The sequence below is a fragment of the Hemiscyllium ocellatum genome, chromosome 16 (assembly GCF_020745735.1).
Source record: "Hemiscyllium ocellatum isolate sHemOce1 chromosome 16, sHemOce1.pat.X.cur, whole genome shotgun sequence".
NCBI lineage: Eukaryota > Metazoa > Chordata > Chondrichthyes > Orectolobiformes > Hemiscylliidae > Hemiscyllium > Hemiscyllium ocellatum.
The window spans coordinates 78,531,123-78,555,753 of NC_083416.1; the positions used below are offsets into that span (position 1 = coordinate 78,531,123).

Here is a 24,631-nt window from a genome sequence, read left to right on the forward strand (position 1 = left end):
ATTTGGTATGGATATAGGGGTGAGTATTGGTGGAGCTGTGGATGTGAACTTATGTGTATGTGGTGGATGTCGGTGGGTTTGTAAGTGAGGGTTTGGTATGGGTATAAGGCTGTAAGTGTGGTTGGGGGTGTAGATGTGGGTTTGGTATGGGTATAGGGGTGGGTGTTTGAGGGAGTGTGCCTGTGGATGTGGGTGTGGGTTTGGTGTGGGTATAGGGGTGGGTGTTGGTGGGATATAGGTGTGGGTTTGGTATTGGTATAGGGGTGGGTGTTGGTGGGGCTGGAGATGTGGGTTTAGTATGGGTATAGGGGTGGGTGTTTGTGGGAGTGTGCCTGTGGATGTGGGTGTGGGTTTGGTGTGGGTATAGGGGTGGGTGTTGGTGGGATGTAGGTGTGGGTTTGGTATTGGTATAGGGGTGAGTGTTGGTGGGGCTGGAAGTGTGAGTTTGGTATTGTTATAGGGGTGGATGTTGGTGGGAGTGTAGCTGTGGGTTTGGTATGGGTATAGGGGTGGGTGTTGTAGGTGTGGGTTCGTTACAGGTCTAGGGCGGGTGTTGGTGAGGGTTGTAGCTGTGGGTTTGTTATGGGTATAGGGATGGGTGTTGGTGGGGATGTAGGTGTGGGTTTGGTATTAGTATAGAGGTGGGTGTTGGTGGGGGTGTGGTATTGGTATGGGGTGGGTGTTGGTGGGAGTGTAGCTGTAGGTTTGGTATGGGTTTAGGGATGGGTGTTGGTGTGGGGTGTAGCTGTGGGTTTGCTATGCATATAGAGGTGGGTGTTGGTGAGGGTGTAGCTGTGGGTTTGGTATGGGTATAGGGGTGGGTATTGGTGGGGAGTGTAGCTGTGGGTTTGGTATGAGTATAGAGGTGGGTGTTGTTGGGGGGTGTAGGTGTGGGTGTGGGTGTGGGTATAAGTGTATGTGGGTGTAGGTATAGGTGTGTGTGGGTTTGGTATGGGTGTGGATACAGGTGTGGGTATAGGGTGAGTGTATGTGGGTGTAGGTATAGGTGTGTGTGGGTGTTTGGTGTGGATGTGGGTACAGGTGTTGGTACAGTGTGAGTGTGTGGGGTGTGGGTATAGGTTTGTGTAGGTATGGGTATAGGTGTGAGTGTGCATGGGTGTGGGCATGGGTGTGTGAGTGTAGATATAGGGTAGGTGTGGTTGTGGGTTGGGTATAGGGGTGTGTGGGTGTGAGTAAATGTGTGAGTTTGGTATGGATGTGGATATAGAGGGTGTGTGGGTGTGAGTGTAGGGGTATGGGTATAGGCATAGATGTAGGGGTTTGGTATGGATATAGGCATGGATGTTTTTGTGGGAGTGTAGGTGTGGGTTTGGTATGGGTATCAGGTTGGGTATTGGTTGGGGGTATCGGTATGGGTTTGGTATGGGTCTCGGTACTCGTGTGGTGTAATGAAGCTGCTCCTTTAACCCGGTAATGCAGTCCTTTGTTTCTTTTTTGGAGAGGTCGAAAATGACATCAACTCTGAAAAGTCTGGGGTTTGAAGGGTTTTAGGGCCAATTTGATAATAACCAACAGGTACTGCCTCAGGCAGAAGGCTTTCAAGTTGAAAAACCATTTGTGCAATGTTCTCCCGGCTCAGATTTACACTGGTTTGGTTTTTTTTTAACAGTGTGAAAAAAACTGCTGGACCGATAGAAGCAGGTCCAGGCTTGTACTCTCTGACTTTGCTCCTGTAAGCAGTGCTTACAGCACGGTTAGCACTGCTGCCTCACAGCACCAGGGTCCCAGTTTTGATTCCAGCCTCGGGTAACTGTCTGTGTGGAGTTTGCACATTCTCCCTGTATCTACGTGGGTTTCCTCTGGGTGCTCCGGTTTCCTTCCACAGTCCAAAGATGTGCAGGTCAGGAGAATTGGCCGTGCTAAATTGCCCATAGTGTTAGGTGCATTAGTCAGAGGGGAGTGGGTTACTCTTCAGAGGGTCAGTGTGGACTGGTTGGGCTGAAGGGCCTGTTTCCACACTGTAGGGAATCTAATCTAAGATCCTGTGTTTGATTTTACCTTTTGTGCCACGGGATGTTTATGGGGATTGTTTCAAGTTTTGGAACAGCGTCATTAAGTTGGGATGATGCATTGAGTTTTCTGAGTGTTTTCTGTTGTTTGTATTCCATTCAGTAATCTTGTAAATAAAATCTGTTTTGTTTGAAACTAAGTAGTTTGACCAACTCTCCTGGAATAGCTGCATTGCACCTGCTTAAAGCATCTAAGAAAGGTCTGGGCTACCTCCTCGAGATGTTTTGAGGTGTCTGGCCTGGTCCATTACAGTGGGTATAGGTATGTGTGTGTAGGGGTTTGATATGGGTGTATGGGTGTGGGTGTGGGTGTATGGGTGTGGGAGCAGGTATAGGTGTGCGTGGGTTTATTGGTGTGGGTGGAGTTATATATGTGTGTGGGTTTATGGGTGTGGGTGTGGGTATGGGTGTGTGGGGGTGTATGGGTGTGGGTGTAGATATAAATGTGTGTGGGTTTATGGGTGTGGGTGTGGGTATAAGTGTGTGTGGGTGTGGATATAGGTGTGTGTGGGTTTGGTATAGGTGCAGGTACAGTGTGGGTATAGGGTGAGTGTGTGTGAGTGTGGGTATAGTGTGTGTGAGTGTTTGGTGTGGGTGTAGGTATAAGTGTGTGTGGGTGTGGGTATAGATGTGTGTGGGTGTTTGGTGTGGATGTGGGTATATAGGTATGTGTGGGTTTGGTATGGGTGTGGGTACAGATGTGGGTATAGGGTGAGTGTGTGTGGGTGTGGTTATAAGTGTGGATATAGGTGTGTGTAGGTATGGGTATAGGTGAGGGTTTGGTATGGGTGAAGGTATAGGTGTGAGTGTGTATGGATGTGGGCATGGGTGCGTGTATGAGTGTAGATATGGGGTAGGTGTAGATGTGCGTTGGGTATAGGGGTGTGTGGGTGTGGGTAAAGGTGTGGGTGTGAGTATGGGTATAGGCATAGGTATAGGGGGTGTGGGTGTGGGTATAGGGGTGTGGATATTACCTGTAAGTAAGGTGTATCCAGGTGAGTTTCAATGGGTATGGATATAGGGGTAGGTGTAGACATGGGTGTTGGTATAAGGGTTGTGCATATAGGGATGTGGCTATTACCTGCAGGGTGTGTGTGTGTATAAAGGTGTGGTATAGGTTTGGTTATAAGAGTGTGGTATAGGTGTAGGTATAAGGGTGTGGATGTGGGGTGTGAGTGTAGATGTGTCCAGGTATGGATATAGGTATAGGACTCGGTGTAGGTGTGGATATCGGTGTAGGTACAGAGGTGTGGGTATAGGGATGGGCATAGGGGTGTGGGTATAAGGGTTGGTATTGTGTGTCCAGATGAATTTAATATGGATATGGGTATAGGGGTATGTGTGGGTATGGGTATAGAGGAATGGTTGGAATGGGTATAGAGGTATGTGTAGGTATGGGTATAGGAGTAGGTGTGGGTATGGGTATAGGGGTATGTGTGGGTACGGGTATAGAGGTATGTGTAGGTATGAGTATAGGAGTAGGTGTGGGTATGGGTATAGATGTGGGTGTGAGTAAGGTGAGTTCAGGTGAGTTTAGTATTGGTATGGGTATAGGGGTAGGTGTGGGTTGGGTGTGGGTGTGGGTATCGGGATAGTTGTGCGTATGAGTATGGATGTAGATAGGTGTGGGTATGGGTATTAGCTGCAGGTAAAGGGGGTGTCCAGGTGAGTTTGGTACAGGTACAGGGGTAGGTATGGGTGTGGGCATTAGCTGCAGGTAAGGGGGTGTCCAGGTGAGTTTGGTACAGGTATAGGGGTAGGGATGGATATGGGTGTGGGTATTAGCTGCAGGTAAATGTGATGTCCAGGTGAGTTTGGTACAGGTTTAGGGGTAGGTATGGGTATGGGTGTTGGTATTAGCTGAGGTAAGGGGGTATCCAGGTGAGTTGGTACGGGTGTAGGGTTAGGTATGGGTGTGGGTGTGGGTATTAGCTGCAGGTAAGGGGGTGTCCAGGTGAGTTTGGTACAGGTAGAGGGGTGGGTATGGGTGTGAGTATTATCTGCAGGTACAGAGGTGTCCAGGTGAGTTTGGTTCAGGTATAGGGGTAGGTATGGGTATGGGTGAGGGCATTAGCTGCAGCTAAGGGGGTGTCCAGGTGTGTTTGGTACAGGTATAGGGGTAGGTATGAGTGTGGGTATTAGCTGCAGGTAAGGGGGTGTCCAGGTGAGTTTGGTGCAGGTATAGGGGTAGGAATGGTTATGGGTGTGGGTATTGGCTGCAGGTAAATGTGATGTCCAGGTGAGTTTGGTACAGGTTTAGGGGTAGGTATGGGTATGGGTGTTGGTATTAGCTGAGGTAAGGGGGTATCCAGGTGAGTTTGGTATGGGTGTAGGGTTAGGTATGGGTGTGGGTGTGGGTATTAGCTGCGGGTAAGGGGGTGTCCAGGTGAGTTTGGTACAGGTATAGGGGTAGGTATGGGTATGGGTGTGGGTATTAGCTGCAGGTAAAGGGGGTGTCCAGGTGAGTTTGGTGTGGGTATGGGGTAGGTATAGGTATGGGTGTGGGCATTAGCTGCAGATAATGGGGGTGTCCAGGTGAGTTTGGTACAGGTATGGGGTAGGTATGGGTATGGGTGTGGGTATTAGCTGCAGGTAAAGGGGGTGTCCAGATGAGTTTGGTGGGTATAGGGGTAGGTATGGGTATGGGTGAAGGTATTAGCTGCAGGTAAAGGGGGTGTCCAGGTGAGTTTGGTGTGGGTGTAGGGGTAGGTATGGGTCTGGGTGTGGGTATTAGCTGCAGGTAAAGGGGGTGTCCAGGTGAGTTTGGTGTGGGTGTAGGGGTAGGTATGGGTCTGGGTGTGGGTATTAGCTGCAAGTAAAGGGGGTGTCCAGGTGAGTTTGGTGTGGGTATAGGGGTATGGGTGGGGGTGTGGGTATTAGCTGCGGTTAAAGGAGGTGTCCAGGTGAGTTTGGTGTGGGTATAGGGGTATGGGTGTGGGTATTAGCTGCAGGTAAAGGGGGTGTCCAGGTGAGTTTGGTGTGGGTATAGGGGTATGGGTGTGGGTGTGGGTATTAGCTGCAGGTAAAGGGGGTGTCCAGGTGAGTGTGGTACAGGTATAGGGGTATGGGTGGGGGTGGGGGTATTAGCTGCAGGTAAAGGGGGTGTCCAGGTGAGTGTGGTACAGGTATAGGGGTATGGGTGGGGGTGTGGGTATTAGCTGCAGGTAAAGGGGGTGTCCAGGTGAGTGTGGTACAGGTATAGGGGTATGGGTGGGGGTGTGGGTATTAGCTGCAGGTAAAGGGGGTGTCCAGGTGAGTGTGGTACAGGTATAGGGGTATAGGGGTATGGGTGTGGGTATTAGCTGCAGGTAAAGGGGGTGTCCAGGTGAGTTTGGTGTGGGTATGGGGTATGGGGGTATGGGTGTGGGTATTAGCTGCAGGTAAAGGGAGGTCCAGGTGAGTTTTCTCAAGGCAGCTCTGAGCTGCAGCTCCACAGCGCCATCCACCGACAGCAGCACTCCCGGACAGCGCGCATGCGCATCCAGCCGCGCCCAGGCCTGCGAGTGCGCACGCGCGGGTAAGATGGCGGATGATAAGGTCAGTCCTGGGAGTGAGACAGAGAGAGTGAGGGTGGTCAGAGAGCAGAGAGGAGGAGGGGCTGGGGGCTGGGGGCTGGGGGCTGGGGGCGTGCATTAGGCCCAGGTGTTTGTTTGCTCGGGCAGCTAAACCCGATTATAGCTCCGGGGTGGGGGTATCGGCAGGGGGGGAGCGGTATCTGCAGGGGGATGGGGGGGTGGGGGTTGTCTGCGGGGGGGGGGATGGGGGGTGTCTGCGGGGGGGGGGATGGGGGGTGTCTGCGGGGGGGGGGATGGGGGGTGTCTGCGGGGGGGGGGGATGGGGGGTGTCTGCGGGGGGGGGGTGGGGGGTGTCTGCGGGGGGTGTCTGGGGGGGGTGTCTGAGGGGGGATGGGGGGTGTCTGGGGTGGGTGGGGGGGATGGGGATGTTAGTGAGGGGGTTCAGGGGATATCAACGAGGAGGTGGTGGGGGGGGTGTTAATGAGGAAGTGGAAAGAGGCAAGAATGGACCGATGGGGAAGAGATGTGGATAGAAGTTTGGGACGGCGGTAATCGAGCAGTTTGGGGATTGTGTTGGAAGTGTGGGATTGAGGGAGAGGGTGTAGGGTTGCGGAAGGAATAAGAATGAGGGCACTGTGTATTCAAGTGGGTAGTGGGTTGAGAGGTCATTTTTCTCACTCCGTCTTTGTTGGTCCTTAGGGAAGTTATTGCCATAAAAGAAAGTTTAATGAACCATTTTGATACCCAGTGCTACCAGTTACCCAGTTGAAGAGAAGGACAATAGACAATAGGTGCAGGAGTAGGCCATTCAGCCCTTCGAGCCTGCACTGCCATTCAATATGATCCTGGCTGATCATTCCTAATCAGTATCCGCTTCCTGCCGTATCTCCATAACCCTTCATTCCACCATCTTTGAGAGCTCTATCCAACTCTTTCTTAAATGAATCCAGAGACTGGGCCTCCACTGCCCTCTGGGGCAGAGCATTCCACACACCCACCACTCTCTGGGTGAAGAAGTTTCTCCTCATCTCTGTCCTAAATGGTCTACCCCGTATTTTTAAGCTGTGTCTTCTGGTTCGGCACTCACCCATCAGCGGAAACATGTTTTCTGCTGCCAGAGTGTCCAATCCTTTCATAATCTTATATGTCTCAATCAGATCCCCTCTCAGTCTTCTAAACTCAAGGGTATACAAGCCCAGTTGCTTCAGTCTTTCAGTGTAAGGTAATCCCTCCCTTCCAGGAATTGACCTCGTGAACCTACGCTGCACCACCTCAATAGCCAGAATGTCTTTCCTCAAATTTGGAGACCAGAACTGCACACAGTACTCCAGGTGTTGTCTCACCAGGGCCCTGTACAGCTGCAGAAGCACCTCTTTGCTTCTATACTCAATCCCTCTTGTTATGAAGGCCAGCATGCTATTAGCCTTCTTCACTACCTGCTGTACCTGCATGCTTACCTTCATTGACTGGTGTACAAGAACACCCAGATCTCTCTGTACTGCCCCTTTGCCTAAATTAATTCAATTGAGGTAGTAATCTACCTTCCTGTTCTTGCCACCAAAGTGGATAACCATACATTTATCCACATTAAACTGCATCTGCCCACTCACCTAACATGTCCAGGTCACCCTGTAATCTCCTAACATCCTCATCACATTTCACCCTGCCACCCAGCTTAGTATCATCAGCAAATTTGCTAATGTTATTGCTGATACCATCTTCTATATCATTAACATATATTATGAAAAGCTGCGGTCCCAGCATTGATCCCTGCGGTACCCCACTGGTCACTGCCTGCCATTCCGAAATGGAGCCATTTATCACTACTCTTTGTTTCCTATCAGCCAACCAATTTTCAATCCAATCTAGTACTTTGCCCCCAATACCACGCACCCTAAGTTTACTCACTAACCTCCTATGTGGAACTTTATCAAAAGGATATGGTGGTATGGTGGCAACGTCAATGGATCAATAATCAGAGAGCAATCATTCCATTGGGTAATTGGATCAAATTCCACAGCCAGTGGATTTTCAATTCATTTGATACAAATTTGGAATATAAAGATAGTCTCAGTGATGGTATTATTGATTGACCTAAAAAAATCCTTGATGTAGTTCACTGGGAAAGAAGAGGGAAATAAATCTGCCATCCTTATCTGGTCCCAGTTATGACTGGCTCACTGCAACACAATTGACTTTTAACTGCCCTCTGAAATGGCTGAGCAAACCACTCGGTTTTTAGGAATGGGCAACAAATGCTGGGTTTTTTAACAACACCTATATCCAATGAAAGCATAACGAGAAAAACTATATAATTAAAAACTGTATCTTATTTATTACCTTGCCGAAGGGTCTACTTCAGTTTCACTGTTGGCATTCATGCTTTATGAAAGGAAATCATTGTCCTCCTATTTATTTTCTGTCCTATTCTTTCTGCAGGACACACTGGGGAAGCTAAAGGATCTTGCACAGTTGAAGGGTCAACTGGAAAGCATCCAGAGGAGGGTGGAAGAGGAGGTACAAATGGGATTGCCCAATGTGAGTGTCAAAAGAACTGCACTGAAGTAAAATCTCCTTTCAGTCTTCTGTTGTGAACAGTTTGCAAAGTTTCTTATTCAAGGGTGTTATTAGCAAGCAGTGGGTAAATTTAATTCACTGTTAACTAACAGTTTACTCTTAGAACAGGTGAAATTGAACGCAAATGTAAAGTAGTACACTTTAGGGGAAAGAATAAGAAGAAAATATGAACTAAATGATGCCAGTTAATTTTAAATCTGAGGAGGAAATATTTTAGTTAAGCAAAAGTATTCAGGGACATAGGCCAAAGGCAGGTATATGGAGGTAGGTCACAGATTAGCCATTATCTCATTGAATGGCAGAACAGACAGGAGGGGCTGAATGGCCATCTGTCCTATGGTGAAGGAACAGGAGTCAATGAATCTGAATCAGCTGCACTCTTGGTTCCAATTCTTCATATCCCTCTTCTGAAAAGGTGCCAAATAGGTGGCAATGAGATTTTCTAGAAAAGTACCAAAGAAGGATGGCTTCCTTGGAGAAACTGGAGCAGCTGGGACTGTTCTGGGAGCAGGGGGTGTTCAGTAGAAGGTGTTTGAAGTCAATAGTGCTTTGATTGGGTAAATGAAGAGAAATTGTTTTTGCAGAAGGGTCAGCAAGCAAAGGACATGAAGTTGAGTAGATCATTGAAAAGGACCAGAGATGAGATCGGGCAAGACTTTTACACATCAAGTTACCTCTTTCTGGAATGCACTAGCTGAAAATGTTTGGAACCAGCTTCAAGGTTGATTTTCAAAAATGTGTTGGGTGAATACTTGAATGTAAATCATTAGCATGGTTACAGGGAAAGAGTAAGGGTGTGTGATTAATTGGATAGTTCTTTCAGAAAATGACTTGGGTAGAAGATGCCCAGAAAGATTTTAGGATTCTATGCATCACCTCGGATATACAGAACAGAGACTGATTAATTAAGCGTAAAATATTGTGGCTGCTGGTAATCAGAAATAATACCAGAAATTTTGGGAGAAATTCAGCAGATCTGGCAGGATCCATGGAGAGAAAAAACAGTCCAAGGACTCTTATTTTAGGCATCCCTCCATACAGGAGACTTTGGACTCAAACTGTTAGCACACGTTTTGGGCTGTTTGGCCCAACTAATGTGTGCTGGCACTGATACTCTATATGAGTCATCTCCCATTCCATCGACCTCCTTTCAGCCTGCCAGCACATCCTACTGAGTTGTCTAGTTTCTTTGAGTGCATTCCGATTATCTGACTCAACTGCTTCCTGTGGTTTCAGACTCCCCAGTTGGAAATCTTAAAAGCCTTATTTTCCTTTTTAATTTTGAGACCATCTAAGAGCCCTCGTCTTGAGCTTTCCCATAAGCAAAAGCATTCTCTCCACAGCTAGCCACTCTCCCAACCCATGCATAAGTTTTAAGGCTTCAATCAGAAAAATAAGCTTAACCTGTTTAATTATTTCCTGATCACTGTTATCCCTCAATTCTCATACAGTCCTTAGAAATGTGTTCTTTGTGTTCTCTCGAGTGCTTCTGTGTCATTTTTTTATGCAGGCAGTAGAATTGAGTATTGTGCCTGGAGCAGCCATGAGTTTAATATAAGTTCACTTCTCCACTAAATGCCCTGAAAAAATGCAGAAAATAGATTAGATTAGACTTACAGTGTGGAAACAGGCCCTTCGTCCCAACAAGTCCACACCGACCCGCCGAAGCGCAACCCACCCATACCCATTCATTTACCCCTTACCTAACATTATGGGCAATTTAGCATGCTAAATTTAACATGGCCAATTCACCTGACCCGCACATCTTTGGACTGTAGGAGGAAACAGGAGCACCCGGAGGAAACCCACGCAGACACAGGGAGAACGTGCAAACTCCACACAGTCAGTCGCCTGAGTCGGGAATTGAACCCGGATCTCAGGCGCTGTGAGGCAGTAGTGCTAACCACTGTGCCACCGTGCCGCCCACATTATGCAATAGTATATAATATGTAAAAGTAGTTGATTGTAAATTACAAGTGTGCCTTCAAAAGACATTTTTCTTAGCAGTTAGGATTGACACATCTCATCAGTTTCTTCTTTGAGATTTACTCTTGCAGCATCAATCTGCAAAAGACTATTTCAGGGAATACAGTCCCTGTTAATTTTATTCATTAATATTTAAAAGTGATTGCTATGGTTTGTTTAGATGTTGACACTTATTGCAAAGCATCCTGTTATTAATGTGCTGCTGTAAATTGCAGACTGGCATCACCCACTCCAAAAAAAAGACATAATTATCTGCAATCTGTTGTGAAATTCACAATCGAGAATTAAAGATTTGTAGAAATCAGTAGTAGATGGTGCTAAGATTAAAATTGACCATGGTATAAGTAAATAGTGGAATTAGCTCAGGGGACTAAATGGCCTCCACTTGCTCCAAACATTGGTATTAATGTAGATTTTGTTTTTAGCCACAGCCATTTACTTTTTATAGCACCATGGAATATCCCAAGGCAGTATGCAAAGTGTTATCTGGAAACATTTGACACTGAGCTACATAGAAGCCGAGGGACAGTATAGCAGAGCAGGGTGAATTCTGGCCTATCATATCTGTGAGGAGAAAGTGAGGACTGCAGATGCTGGAGATCCGAGCTGAAAATGTGTTGCTGGAAAAGCGCAGCAGGTCAGGCAGCTTTCAAGGAGCAGGAGAATCGACGTTTCGGGCATGAGTCCTTCTTCAGGAATGAGGAAAGTGTGTCCTGCTGGACACACAAAGCTGATATATTTAATTATTCTGGTAAATAGCCTTGACACCTTTCAAGAGTCTTGCCAGACTGTTTGAACCAAAACAGATGCAATACTTTAGTGGTGTCTAAACAGAGTTTTTTAAAGTCAATTTTTCATTGATTTTGTACTTGTCTCTGTTTCCAGTACCCAAGATCCCAATGGGTATCTTAGTATGTCCTGTCAAGTTCAAAAATCTATATACGTGAACCTCCAGTTTTTTTTCACAAATTTTGCTTCAAACTTCACAAAGCTTCTTTGGCGGCTCACTGATGATGTTACCTGGCACGGTGACAAAACATCTGAGAACAAACCTAGCAGCTCAGTGAGCAAACTTATAACCTGAACCTCAGCCTAAGCTAGGAATCTTCAAAATCGCAAATTCTTATCTGTCCACTGGGGTGGGCAGTAAATACTGGCCTACCCAGTGATGCTCACATCCTGTGAATGAATTTTTTAAAACCCTAATTCCTTGCTGTGTGAAACTTAACTTAAATCTGCATTTTTGGTCCTTTATCATGAACATTTTTTCCTGTTTCCTCTGTTCAGACTCCTCACGATTTTGAATGCCACTTGCCCATTCTAGTCTATCTGTGTCCTGATGCAGTTGATTAGTATTAGTATTGTTGTTCACACCTCCCATTATCAAATTTTGAAATGTTGCCCTCTGAGCTAACATCCCAATCATTTTCTTGATATATATAATCAAAACAAAGTGGAGCTGTCAATGACCCTTGAGGCACATCACTGTCTACCCATCCTCCAGTCTGAAAGACAGCCAGTTATCAAAACTCCTTGTTTTCTGCCTTAGGGTTATTTTTATCCAGGCTGACACTGGCCCTCCTGTACCCTGAGCCTCAATCTTGTTGACTGTCCTTTGATGTGGTATCTTGTCGAATGCTTTCTTAAAATCTATGTCAACAAAATCCACAGACAACATCAGCCACCTTCTCTGTCTCTACACTAAAACGTTCAATTGGATTATGTCAGGCATGACCTACCTTTTCCTCAGTAAATTCCCCGGTGCTCCGTGTGTGTGTTGGTTTTTGTTTACCAAATGGTTTCTAACCCTCACCTGCCAGTAATAAGTTGGCAAGGATGTAGTTGTGTGGAGTATCCATGAACCCTTTCTTGAATAAAGGTGTCACACTCCAATCCTCACTCACCATACCCAGGAAGACTATGACAAATCCTTCACTATGAAAAAGTAAGGCCTACAGATGCTGTAACAGATCACCCCATTCATTACTTCTCTCAGCTTCTTCAACTATTTGGGGTAATTAAAGGTGCTCCATGTCATTGCTCTATAGTATTTGTACAGGTTTGTGATTTCTTTGCCAATTTATTCTTCTGTGCTCCTTTCTCTCACAATTTTGAAGTCTTTTTGGGGCCAGTCTTTGGGTGGCATGGTGGCTCAGTGGTTAGCACTGCTGCCTCAGTGCCAGGGACCCAGGCTCGCTTCCACCCTCAGGTAGTGATTCAGTTGATGTGGAATTTGCGCACTCTCCCCGTGTCTGTGTGGGTTTCCTCTGGGTGCTCCAGTTTTCTCAGACAATCCAAAGATGTGCAGGTTAGATGGATTGGTCATGCTAAATTGTCCAGGGACGTGAAGGCCAGGTGGATTAGCTATGGGAAATGCAGGGTTACAAGGATATGATTGCCGGTGGTCTGGATGGGATGCTATTCGGAGAGTTGGGTGTGGACTGAATGGCCTGCTTCCAAATCATAGGGATTTTGTGATTCTAAATGCAGGATTATGGGTATTGGGTAAGGGTTTGGGTTTGGGTCTGGATCTGGATGGGATGTTCTTTGGAGGGTCACTGCAGACTCACTGTGGGGATTCTATAATGTGACGAAAAGTTTAGTCAAAGCTGTCTTACTGGAGAGAGAGAGAGAGAGACAAAAGTTTAGGGTTGGAACCTCCGAGCTTGGGGCTGAGGCAGCTGAAAGCAGGGTCACAAATTAGAAAGTGATGAAAATTACATTTGAGCGAGAGGTCACAATTGGAGGTACATAGGAGATTGAGTTTTTTGAAGTCAACGTTCTCCAAGACCAAGGCACAGTCACTGTAACTCAGTGAGTGCTGGGATGGGATGGGATTTGGTGAGAGTTGCGAAATAGGCAACACAGTTTGCCTAAGCTGAGGTTTTAGACGCTACAGCGAGCTATCTGCCAAGAGAGAATGAGAATAATTAAGACAGAAGTAGGAATTGGCATGGACGAGAGTTGCATCTGCTGCTGAGGGAAGGGCAGAGGTGGGCAAGCTGACAGAGATACAAATAGCTCTGCCTGATGCCAGAGCAAACGTGGGGTTGAAAGCTCAGTTCAGGGCCAAGTGCAAGACCAGACATCTGTAAACCACGAAAGTTAATTGAATCTTCTCCTGTTCCAGGGTGGCTCCCTGTTGGCCTCTCCATTCCTGAAGGGGTTCCTGGCGGGATACGTTGTGGCCAAGCTGCGAGCCTCTGCTGTCCTGGGTGTGCTGGTGGGAACAGTCACTGGGATTTATGCAGCCCAAAACTACAACATCCCCAATGTAGAAAACTCAATCAAGGATTACCTGGACTCGATGAAGAAAGGACCAAAATAACAAGCATACCTCCGTATCTGCAGTCTCCGAGCCAGTTAACTCATATCAGGGAACTGCAGGATAATCAAATGTGACCTTGGAGCGCAACTGGCCTTTGATATTATTGATGTAAATGACTTATAAAGCTTGACTGCTGTCGCTTGATGCTTACAATGAATCTGACTGAAAGACAGGTGCATGCAAACGCACAATTGCCTTCTTGCTTCTCTGTCCTTTCTCAACGGGTCTATCCTGGCCTTGTACCCAACCTGTCAACATTTCCCTTACGTAAATGAACTTGGGTTTTGGCGAGCTGCTTCAGAAAAGAAATGGAAACTCTCGAAGATCCTGGTACTTTTGGTTTGTCTCCTGCGAAGGGCCGGATGAGGGATCAGGTCGGCTGGGGGCTTGTGCTGCTTCTCTCTGTGCTTGCCTATGGTTCGCATGCGCCTTTGATCAGCCTGTGCAAGGTGGGCGGGAGGGTGCCCTTCAGTTCCTCCTCTGTTGTTGTTCTGGTCGAGCTGGTGAAGCTCACCGTGTCTTCCGTGTTATTCCTAGCTCATGACCACGGTTCTTCCGCCAGCAGGGACGCCATCTCAGCATGGGCAGCCCTCCCGTTTGCTGTGCCCGCCTCCCTGTACGCAGTCAACAACAACCTGGTCGTCCACATGCAACATCATATGGACCCCGTGACCTTTCAGGTGCTGAGCAATCTGAAGATTGCAGCCACTGCTGCCTTCTACAGCCTGCTGCTCCGCCAGTGGCTGTCCGCGCGCAAATGGCTGGCGCTCTGTCTGCTGATGGCAGCTGGGATTTGCCACACTGGTGCCATGCATGGCCAGGCAGGAGAGAGAGAGCCAATGACCCATGACCGCATGTACATCACTCTGCAGGGTGCGATCGCCATTGCTGCCTACTGCTCGATATCCGGCCTCTCTGCAGTGTACACGGAGTGGGCTCTGAAGTCCCAGCCGCTGCCCCTCAACCTCCAGAACTTGTTCCTGTACACATTTGGTGTTGCAGTCAACTTGGTGGTGCACACAGCCAGCTCCCCCTCCACCAGCTTCTTCCAGGGCTACTCGGTCTGGGTTGCTGTGATAGTTGGCAGCCAGGCTCTGAATGGCTTGCTGATGTCAGTCATCATGAAGTACAACAACAGCATGACCAGACTCTTTGTCATTTCCTGCTCCATGTTAGTTAATGCAGTCCTCTCCATCTTTTTGTTTAACCTCCAGCTCACCCCATTGTTCTTTGTAGCAGTGGGGCTGATCTGCCTGGCTATTCACCTCTACTATCGAGTTAGGTAGTACTGACTGACAGGATTGTAGTGTTTTTGGATTCAGATTGTAACCTCCCTATCCCATCCAATCTGTTTTAGTTTTACAGAATACCTTTTTGTGCTAAGCTTTCTAACTCTGACTCCCACCGGGTTTGGTCTACCTTGCCTCATGGGACATGATGTTGATTTTACTGAAGTGAAGATGGTTAAAGTAAGGGAATCACCATAGAATTGAGCTGTTAGTTTACAACATCTTAATGTCTCAACACGGGAACCATTGTTCTTCACATTCTTACTGTTGGGACTTTAGCCACTACTGCTTCATCTCCTGCATCTCTCTGTCACATGGCTTGTCACCCTAAGGAGATGTTCTTTAAACAAAAGCATTTTCCTCTTTAATTTCTATGAATTTTTGTTTGGATGATATTTGAAACCAAAAACTTCAAATCAGTTTATGTCATTATTTTACTTCTGGGGCCCTCTCTCTTTTGTTTGGTGCTGTGTGACTTCCTGCTGGCTATTGAGAGTCCAGAGCCACTCCCCTAGCGAGCGAGCCAGACTGATATTGGGTTTGCTGGAGACAGAAAATTGAAGCAAAGGAGAACTCAAAACAAAACTTCATGGGCCTCCCTTTTGTCTTTTTACTAATTATTTATTTCAATAGGAAAGCGATCTTAGTCTTAAAAAGAGGAACAGGCTATTCAGCCCTTCTAATCTACTTTATAAGAGATAAGAATAGGAGTGGACAGTTCAAACCCCAAGCCTGCTTTATCAGTCAATAAGATTGTATCACTTTGCTCGCCCTCGGTTTTCCTCTGCTAACAAACTGCTTCGATCCAAGTCTGGAAGCCTTCACTTTGTAATTCTGGAAGAGAGGGTTCCAGATTTCTATCAGCCTCTGTGTAGAGATAGGCTGACCAACATAAAACAAGGGTCAAGCTCGAATTGTAGACAGGTTAAGAGCTGGCAGAAGAAAAACGATTTCATGTTTTAAGCATAAGCCCAACCTGAATGCCTTCTGATGAAAGATTATCTCAAGAAACATATTCTGCCCAAAACACACAATAACACTATTACAGCTTAACTGATCCATTCCACACTCAGCCTGCACTATCTTTCTATCTTTCCCTTTAACAAGTGGTTAATCATTAGGGTGGAGTTCTATTGGTGTCATTCATAGCTCTGGTAATCTGCTGTTCAACTACAAATGGCATCACAATCACACTTTATTTGGTTCGATGATGCCTCTGGGCAGCGATCTAGAGGTGGAAAAACTCTACCCCTTAACACTCAGTCTTGAAATTGACTTTGTAGAATTTCTCCTGCACACATGAACTAACTCAGCATGGACCAGACAGTGTTTCAGAAACTTTTTATTTGATCTTCGTGACTCTCATTATCCGTGGCGTTGCCTGGTTCAATATCTGATCAGTGGTGGTCCCCTCACCCCAGGATAAAGCTGCCCTGTTGTTTGTGGGTTGGCTTTTTCTTGGTCATTGAGGGACAGTTGCCTGATTTCAGTCCTGATGGAGGGCAGTTCCTGAATGAATAGCACATCCTTCCTGGCTTCATCGTTTTGATTATCCAACAGGGAGGATAGGCTGGCAGTGGGCCTCAGTGTCCAGTTTCCATTTGGCAAACGCAGGATGTTAGGAAGTCTTCAGAAGGTTGCCTCAGTTCTAATGCAATTGAGGGGCTGTTACAAGAACTCTGCTTCCTCACCCCTCTGCAGCAACCTCTGTTGCCGGACACCACAGCACTTTTGTTAGCTCTTCCCCCATAACAATCGAGGGCATTCACCTCAGGGGTAGTGATGATTTCAGGGATCAGAAGGGGTTTTCATGAGTTGTGATGTCCCCTACAGTTAACCTGAGCAATATTGAAGCTTTCCTGTGAAGGAAAACCACCTTGTGTAGGTTGCATGTGGGCACACTCCATTGTGTGATGTTCCCCCATCTGTCATAGTGATCTCTGATATCTGTTTCCCAGTGGCTGTTTACATCCATGGTTCAATTTTCCTTTAAGTTAAAAGTCAAGAGAATTGGCTAAAACAAAGTCTGTCTTTATTTTAAGGTGGCAGCTGACTGGGGTATCTCCAACAAGGTTTTATATATTGCCAGGAGATTTTTCCAAGACCCTGTCTTCTGTCTGTTAACACCATCATTAACTATAGACAGTGACACTGTGTCTTGTGACATTTCAAAAATTCAATGCATCTAGAATAATCTCACTATGTTTACATATCATACTTAAACTCAGTTTAAAATTCCTTAACCATTGTGTAGTTTTCTGTGTTGACGCAATATGAACATTTAAAAATATATAAATGCTGCACACGAAATCACATTGTAATAACGATTATTAGAAATGTAGAGGAAATTTTTTTTCTTCATTGAAAATAATGATTTCGAAATCTGTTTTCAGTGTTCAGGTTTAAATGCTTGCTTTTTTAGCTGTTTGGCTGCAGAGGCAGCTGCTCATGCTGCTTTAAGGTTGCAATAGCAGCTTGCACCAAAAACTCAATGATGTACACATATTCATGCATGCCTTATCCCGAATATTCTCATTTATGCTAGAAATACCGAATTGAAAGTTCCTGAGGCGATGCAGTGATGTGATGAGTTTAGAGACTTGCCTTACACATCAGGGGAGCTCTGTTCAAAAGAAATCCCATGTTAAAGTCTCTTGCCTGGTCACCCACAGGGATTCTGCAACTTTCCAGATAACCCACACTCCTAACCTCGAGGTAGTGAGCTTACAATGGCAGTGTTACCCTTGGATGAAGCTAGAGGATTGTTGGTGTCTGTGTGAGGAATTCACAGCCTGGAGGGTGTGTTGCCCTGTCTGTGCACACTACTGATGACCAAAGCTGAAACTCTTGTGTTTCATGCTCCTCAACATCCTGTGCCTTTCCTCCAGAATTCACCCAAACAAACACAAGGCTATTTTAACGTTTTTCATGTTAAGGGGTTTTTTATGTAATTTTATATGGATTTCTTGGATACCAACTTCAGGTTTTTCGTAAACTTTGCACGTTTTAATTTTTGTTTTCAATACATTTTTTGTAGAAACTGAAGTTTCAGTACCACCATTGAATTTTAAATTGGGGAATGTGTTGCAATTAATGCAAAGCAATTCCCTTTTATATGTACTCAACTCTTCTCCTCAACACTGCCATGTCTTGAGAAGAGGGCAAATATTTCTTTACTGACTGAAAATAATTGATGAAGTTTTTGTTAACATTCACAACTTGAAGCAGTGTTTTGCCTTGGGTCACATACAGAATCAATGAATAAATAAATATGTGTGTTAATTGAATTAATCCTACTTTTCCTAAATCTCAGTTTAGGAATGTCCAAAGCAAAAGATCTGCCCAGAGCAGCAGATGCAATAGATGCTGGATAAAATTTATCTCTCTCACTTTCTTTATCTCCCTCAAACATGCATGCGTACACCGTCTCTCACGTACAATGGAGGTGCCAGTGTTGGATTGAGATTGACAAAGTCAGAAGTCACACGATACCAGGTTATAATCCAACAGGATTATTTGAAATTGCAAACTGAAATTGTGATTTCAAATAAACCTGTTGGACTACAGGCTGGTGGCATGTGACTTCTGACTTTCTCTCTTTGTCTCTCACACTTGCACTTAATTGAGCGGATACCATTGTGCTACATATGAATGATTATGCTGTTGGATGAGTTCACACTTTGACTTTAAGACCACTGGTTTGGGTGCAGAAAGTGACCTAACCTTTAAAATTATATTCTTGATGACAAAGCCTGGCTTACTGTGGCTGTAGATAATGTTTGGCTGGTGCAGAATTTCCTGTAAACAATGCAATGGAGTAATTTAGTTTTAAAGATTGGGATATTTGTGTCTGTGTTGTCTCCCAGTTTCCTCCAAGCTAGTTCATACTTTATCAAAACAACTGCATGTTAACAGACCCCCATGTAAAAATGCAGTAAATCTTCTGAATTTTTACCAGTCCTTATGGACTTGTTAACTTACATGTGCAGTGGGACCCATGACCACATTTCAGCTGTTAAACAGTTTTCTACAGTAATCAAATGTTTTCCCTGAGACATATAACAATTTATCAAGTGTCATCAAAATAACTTTGTGTTTTAAACAGATGCATGTTTTTTCCATTTTTAACATTCCTTTTATTTTATGACATATTAATGAGGTTTTCATGAAATTACACAGTGACTCAGTGCTTGAAAGAGTAGTGCAAATTCATCCGTGGCTTACCAGTTAGACTTTCAATTTTTTTTCTCCCTGTGAAATGAATTTGTTATCAGGGAATGAAATTGTGATGATCTCCAATTTATAATCCACCCTTCCCACTTCTACCATCTTACACACAGGATCCGTCCCGATAATGCAATAGAAATCAGTCAGAACAAGTAATTTGGGCCTGCCATCCAGTTACTGGGAATCAGGATGCTTTTTTTTTAAACCAGAGTTTCATGTCCAGTTACTTTCCCTTTGCAATGGCCTGCAAACAAACAAGAAAAACAGACCCAGCTTTGACCTCAAATATAGATGGTGTTAATGTTCTTTCCAAACTTTCTTTTTTAAGATTTTCAATGCAATGAGTTAGTTTTCGTTATTAAGAAAAGGAAAGTACATTGGGCTGTTTAAAATTTTGCAAAACAGAAATGTAACTTGGGAACTCTGGAAGAATGCTATCATCGTAATGTAAACATAATCTCTAAGTTATGTTATATAAATTAAAGATATTTTATAAAGTTATATCTTAAAGCTTGTTCCAGTTGTCTCATTTGTAAGGCTAGTGGATTTCATTATCATAGATTGGTTGTAATAAAGGAGGCCATTCAGCCCATTATCTGTGCAGACTGCAAGAACAACTCAACTAGCCCCACTTCTTTGTTCTTTCCCCGTAACAGTGCAAATATTTGCACAGTGGCTCAGTGGTTAACACTGCTGTCTCACCGCACCAGGGAGCCGGGTTTGATTCCACCCTCTGGGGACTGTCTGTGTGGTATTTGCATTTTCTCCCTGTGTCTGCGTGGGTTCCCTCCAGGTGCTCTGGTTTGCTCCCATAATCCAAAGATGTGCAGGTTAGTTGAATAGGCCGTGCTAAATTGCCCATGGTGTTCAGGGATGAGAAAACTAGGTAGTTCAGTCAGAGGTATATGTAAAGTAATAGGGTAGGGGAATGGGTCAGGGTGGGTTATTTTTGGGAGGGTCGGTATGGACTTGTTGGGTCAAATGGCCTGTTTCCACACTGTAGGGATTCTATTCTATTCACTCTTCTGCTTTTCCAATTCCTTTCTTAAGTCAATTGAATCTACCTCCAATATAATCTTGGCAGCGTGTAACCTGGTAGTGGCATCTTTTGGTGCAAAAGTCAAAAAATTCCACTTATTGCTTTGGTTTTTTTTTTGCAATTCACCTTGCTTCATTGTCCTTTGGTTCCTGAGTCTTCATTGGAAGCAATTCCTTTATCTGCCCTTTCTAGATTTCTTCTGAACTTGAGCATCCTCTGAGCACCCTTGTCATGTTACCTCTGAATGTTTATAGCTTCTCCAATTTTTTTTCTCAAACCCAATTCCTGGAACAAATCTCAGAAATATTTTCTGCATCCCTAATACAATCATGTTCTTTTTAATATGCTCAATTTCGGATAACACTCAGCCACTGAACTGTTATGGTATAAGAGGAGGCTCTTTGGCACGTTATATCATCAATGCCTCACCAAATTTGCCTTTCCCCATCTTATCTAACCTTGTACATGCGATATTCAGATTATAAAATGAGGCTAAATCTAAAAGGGACCTAAACGCAACTTTTTAATGCAGAGGATGATGCCTGTATGGAAAGCTGCCAGAAGAAGTAGTGGAGGCTCATGCAATTACAGCATTTAAAAGGCATCTGGCTAGGTATCTGAATAGGAAGGGTTTGGAGGGATATAGGCCAAGTGCTGGCAAATGGGACTAGATTAGATTAAGATATCAGGTTGGCATGGACGAGTTTGACCGAAGGGTCTGTTTCTGTGCTGTACATCTCTATAACTCTATTAATAAAAATCTTTTGTATTAATTCAGGGTGTCACTGGCTAAGCCAGTATTTATTTCCTGTTCCTCATTGGCCTTGAGAAGGTGATGATGAGCTGCCTTCTTGAACAGTTACAGTCAATGTGCTGTGAATCAACTCAATTTTTCCAGGGATTTTGACCCAGAGACACTGAAGGAATAGTCACTTACTTCTAAGTCAGGATGGTGTGTGACTTGCAGGGGTACTTGCAGATGGTGGTGTTTCTCTGTATCTGCCCCCTTGTCCTACTAGATGGTTGTGCTTGTGGGTTTGAAAGGTGTTGTCCAAGGAACTTTGGAGAACTTGTGTGATGTATTTTGAAGGTGGTTTGCACTGCTGGCACTGTGCATCGTTGATGGTGGGAGAAAATGTACATGGATGTGGTGCAGGTTGGTTGCTTTGAGCTGGATAGTGTCAGGCTTCTTGAGTGTTGTTAAAGTTGCTCTCATCCAACCACATTAGAAGTATTTAGTCGCACTCCTGACTTGTTGCCAGACAGGTTTTGGGGACTCAGTTCCTGAGTTTCTTACTGCAGGATTCCTAGCCCCTCACCTTTTATAGTTACAACATTAATATGGTGAGTCCAGTTCAGTTCTCAGGCAACGGTAATCCCCAGGATGTTGACAGTGGTGGATCAACATCAGCCATGGCAATGCTGTCAAATAGGTACAAAAACCCACATCACATTTCAATATGCACTTGTGATGCAAAGGCATAAATGGCTATGGGTCAAGTGCTGGAAAATGGGATTAGAATATTTCCATGGAACATACAGCAGTACAGTACAGCACAGGAACAGACCTTACAGCCCACCATGTCTGTGCTGGCCATGATGCTAATCTAAACAAATCCCATCTGCCTGCACACTGTCCATATCCCTCTATTCCCTGCCTGTTTATAAGTCTGTCTGAATAACATTGCTATTTTATCTGCATCTGCCACCTCTCCCGTTAGCACATTCCAGGCACATACCACTCTCTGTGTAGAACAAAAAACTTGCCTTGCACAGAGAGTCATAGAGATGTACAGTACAGAATCAGACCCTTCGGTCCAACTCATCCATGCTGACCAGATATCCTAACCTAATCTAGTCCCATTTGCCAGCACTTGGGTCATACCCCTCTAAACTCATCCTATTCATATACCCATTCAGATGCCTTTAAATGTAACTGTAGTAGCCTCCACCACTTCCCCGGCAACTCATTCTGTACACGCATCACCCTCCGCATGAAAAAGTTGCCCCTTAGGTTTAGGATGAGAGGGGAAAAATAAAATAAAACCTATGCCCTCTAGTTCTGGACTCCCACACCCCAGGGAAAAGACCTTGTCAATTTATCCTATACATGCCCCTCATGATTTTATAAACTCTATAAGGTCAACCCTCAGCCTCCAATGCTCCAGGCAAAACAGCCACAGCCTCTTCCTATAATTCAAATCCTCCAACCCTGGCAACATCCTTTGTAAATCTTTCCAGACCCCTTTCAAGTTTCACAACATCCTTCTGATAGGAGGGAGACCAGAATTGCATCCAATATTGCAAAAGCGGCCTAATCAATGCCCTGTACAGCTGTACCATGACCTCCCAACTCCTCCACTCAATGCTCTGACCATTATGCCTTCTTCACTATCCTATCTACCTGAAATTTTACTTTCAGGGAACTATGAATCTGCATTCCAAGGTCTCTGCTCAGCAACACCCTCCAGGACCTTGCCATTAACTGTATAAGTCCTGCTCTGATGTGCTTGTCCAAAATGCAGCACCTTGCATTTATCTAAATTAAACTCCATCTGCCACTTTTCAGCCCATTTGCCCATCTAATCAAGATCCCATTATACTCGGAAGTAACTTTCTTTGCTGTCCACTACACCTCCAATTTTGGTGTCATCTGCAAGCTTACTCCCTATACCTCCAATGTTCACATCCAAATCATTTATGTAAATGATGAAAAGCAGTGGATCCAGCACTGATCCGCGTGGCTCTCCACTTGTCATAGGCCTCCAGTCTGAAAGGCAACCTTCCTCCACCACCCTGTGTCTTCTACCTTCAAGCTACCTCATTTGAATTTTCCCTCTCTCCTTAAGCCTATGCCCTGAGTATTTGGCATTGCCACCCTGGAAAAAATGACTGACTAACCACATCTCTTATAATTTTATATGCTTCTATCAGATCATCCCTCAGCCTTTGATGCTGTGGTGAAAACAATCCAAGTTTGTCCAACCTCTCCTTATAGCTTATACATTCCAAACCAGTCAACATCCTGGAAAACCTCTTCCTCATCCTCTCCAAAGCTCCACATCCTTCCTATTGTGTGGTAGCTAGAACTGCACACTATACTCCAAATGTGGCCTAACCAAAGTCATAGACAGTTGCAACATGACTTGTCAACTTTTATACTCTCTGTCCAGACCAATGAGGGCAAGCATGCTATATGTCTTTTTTCCCACCTCCTCCCCTTGTGTTGTCACTCTCAGGGAGTTAGGTGGTTGCTTTTGACTGGTGGAGACTCGCGAGACTGAAGAGCCTCCTTATGTGCCATCGAGCTCAATGACTCTATCACATTGTTGTTTGTGGGATCCTGCTGAGTACAAATTTGGTTGTTGTGCTACATTACAACAATGACTACTCTTCAAGAAAGTGCTTCAGTGACTGTAGAGTGCATTTGATGCATTTTGTGGTCATGAAACGTGATATATAATTAGAAGCCTTTTTTAAGTACTTTGTAATGAGAGGAGGCTATTTATCTCCTTGAGTCTGTTCTACTATTCAGTTAGATCCTGGTTGAACCGTAGCTTGGCTCTGTTTACTTCCCAACCAGAAGAAATAGCTTTTAACCACTCTATCAGCATCAGATTTTATTTATGTAATGCGTTTAACATAATAAAATGCCCTGAAGTCACAAGAGTGTTATAAAGTGAAATTTGACACTGAGCCACATAAGGTAATAATCGGGAAGATGGCCAGATTCTGAGTGAAATAGGTAGGTTTTAAGAAACATTCTGAAGGAGCAAAGAGATCAAACCGAGGGAGCTCCAAAGCCAATGAATCCTGATTGAAATAAATGTAAATTGTTATAATTTGCAGATGCAGAGTATAAATCAAGGCCTTGCCCACAATCATCAGTCAGCAGACTAACTCTATGACGAATCTTTTACAAATCAAGACCCTTGAAGTTTAAACTAAACAATCTGCCATTCTTCATTATCAATCGTGGACACCAGTGCCCCTAAAGCAAACTCAAGCGGTTTATGGCTTTTCTGTTGCAACAAACCACCGGATAGGAGACATTCTCAAGAGCATGACAGCCAGTCAATAATACCCAAACAAACTTCAGAAATAATCTGAAAGGATTTAAATAAGATAAACACCACAGCATTTGATATCGTCCCAAACAGAAGATTCAAGAACAAATTTAGGAGAGTAAAATGATTTAACTGCACACAAAATACTTCACCTTGAATTCTGATTTTTAATTTCTATTGTCTCTCTTGGTTTGCGGAAACAAACTATAGTGATCTCGCTTCTTACACCAATCACTACGCTCTGGGATGGTCCACTGGATATCAAGCCCCGTGATTCCTGGAGTTTAAGATTTTAAAATGAATTCACAAAGATTCACCAATTTCGCTGATTTTCAGACCCAGCTTAAAGAAAGCACGGACCAGGTTTCTGTATTGAATGAGAATCACAATTTATTATTTATTAGCTACAAGTAAACAATTACAAACTGTAACAGTACAAATTAAAATTCTAATCTTTAAGCTCCCCATTAGCCATCCACCCACACACACACACGCACAGGAAAACACTAGATGGGAGGGAAACCTACAAAAGCAAGTCGACAACCTTTCTGCCAAGATCTGTTGAGTTGGCTC

At 44.7% G+C, this 24,631-nt stretch overlaps 2 protein-coding genes across 2 annotated transcripts; both read left to right on the forward strand.

Moving 5' to 3' along the window:
* The first annotated feature begins 5,534 nt into the window (after positions 1–5,534).
* LOC132823503 (SLC35A4 upstream open reading frame protein) lies at positions 5,535–13,436 on the forward strand. The gene is made up of 3 exons (XM_060837430.1): positions 5,535–5,567; positions 7,985–8,083; positions 13,239–13,436. The coding sequence occupies exons 1-3, from the start codon at positions 5,553–5,555 to the stop codon at positions 13,434–13,436; spliced, it is 312 nt and encodes a 103-aa protein (XP_060693413.1). The 5' UTR covers positions 5,535–5,552.
* A 300-nt stretch (positions 13,437–13,736) lies between these two features.
* slc35a4 (solute carrier family 35 member A4) lies at positions 13,737–19,453 on the forward strand. Its single transcript, XM_060837429.1, has one exon. It carries the CDS (start codon positions 13,745–13,747, stop codon positions 14,720–14,722), a length of 978 nt encoding a protein of 325 aa, XP_060693412.1. The 5' UTR covers positions 13,737–13,744; the 3' UTR covers positions 14,723–19,453.
* Positions 19,454–24,631: the final 5,178 nt, after the last annotated feature.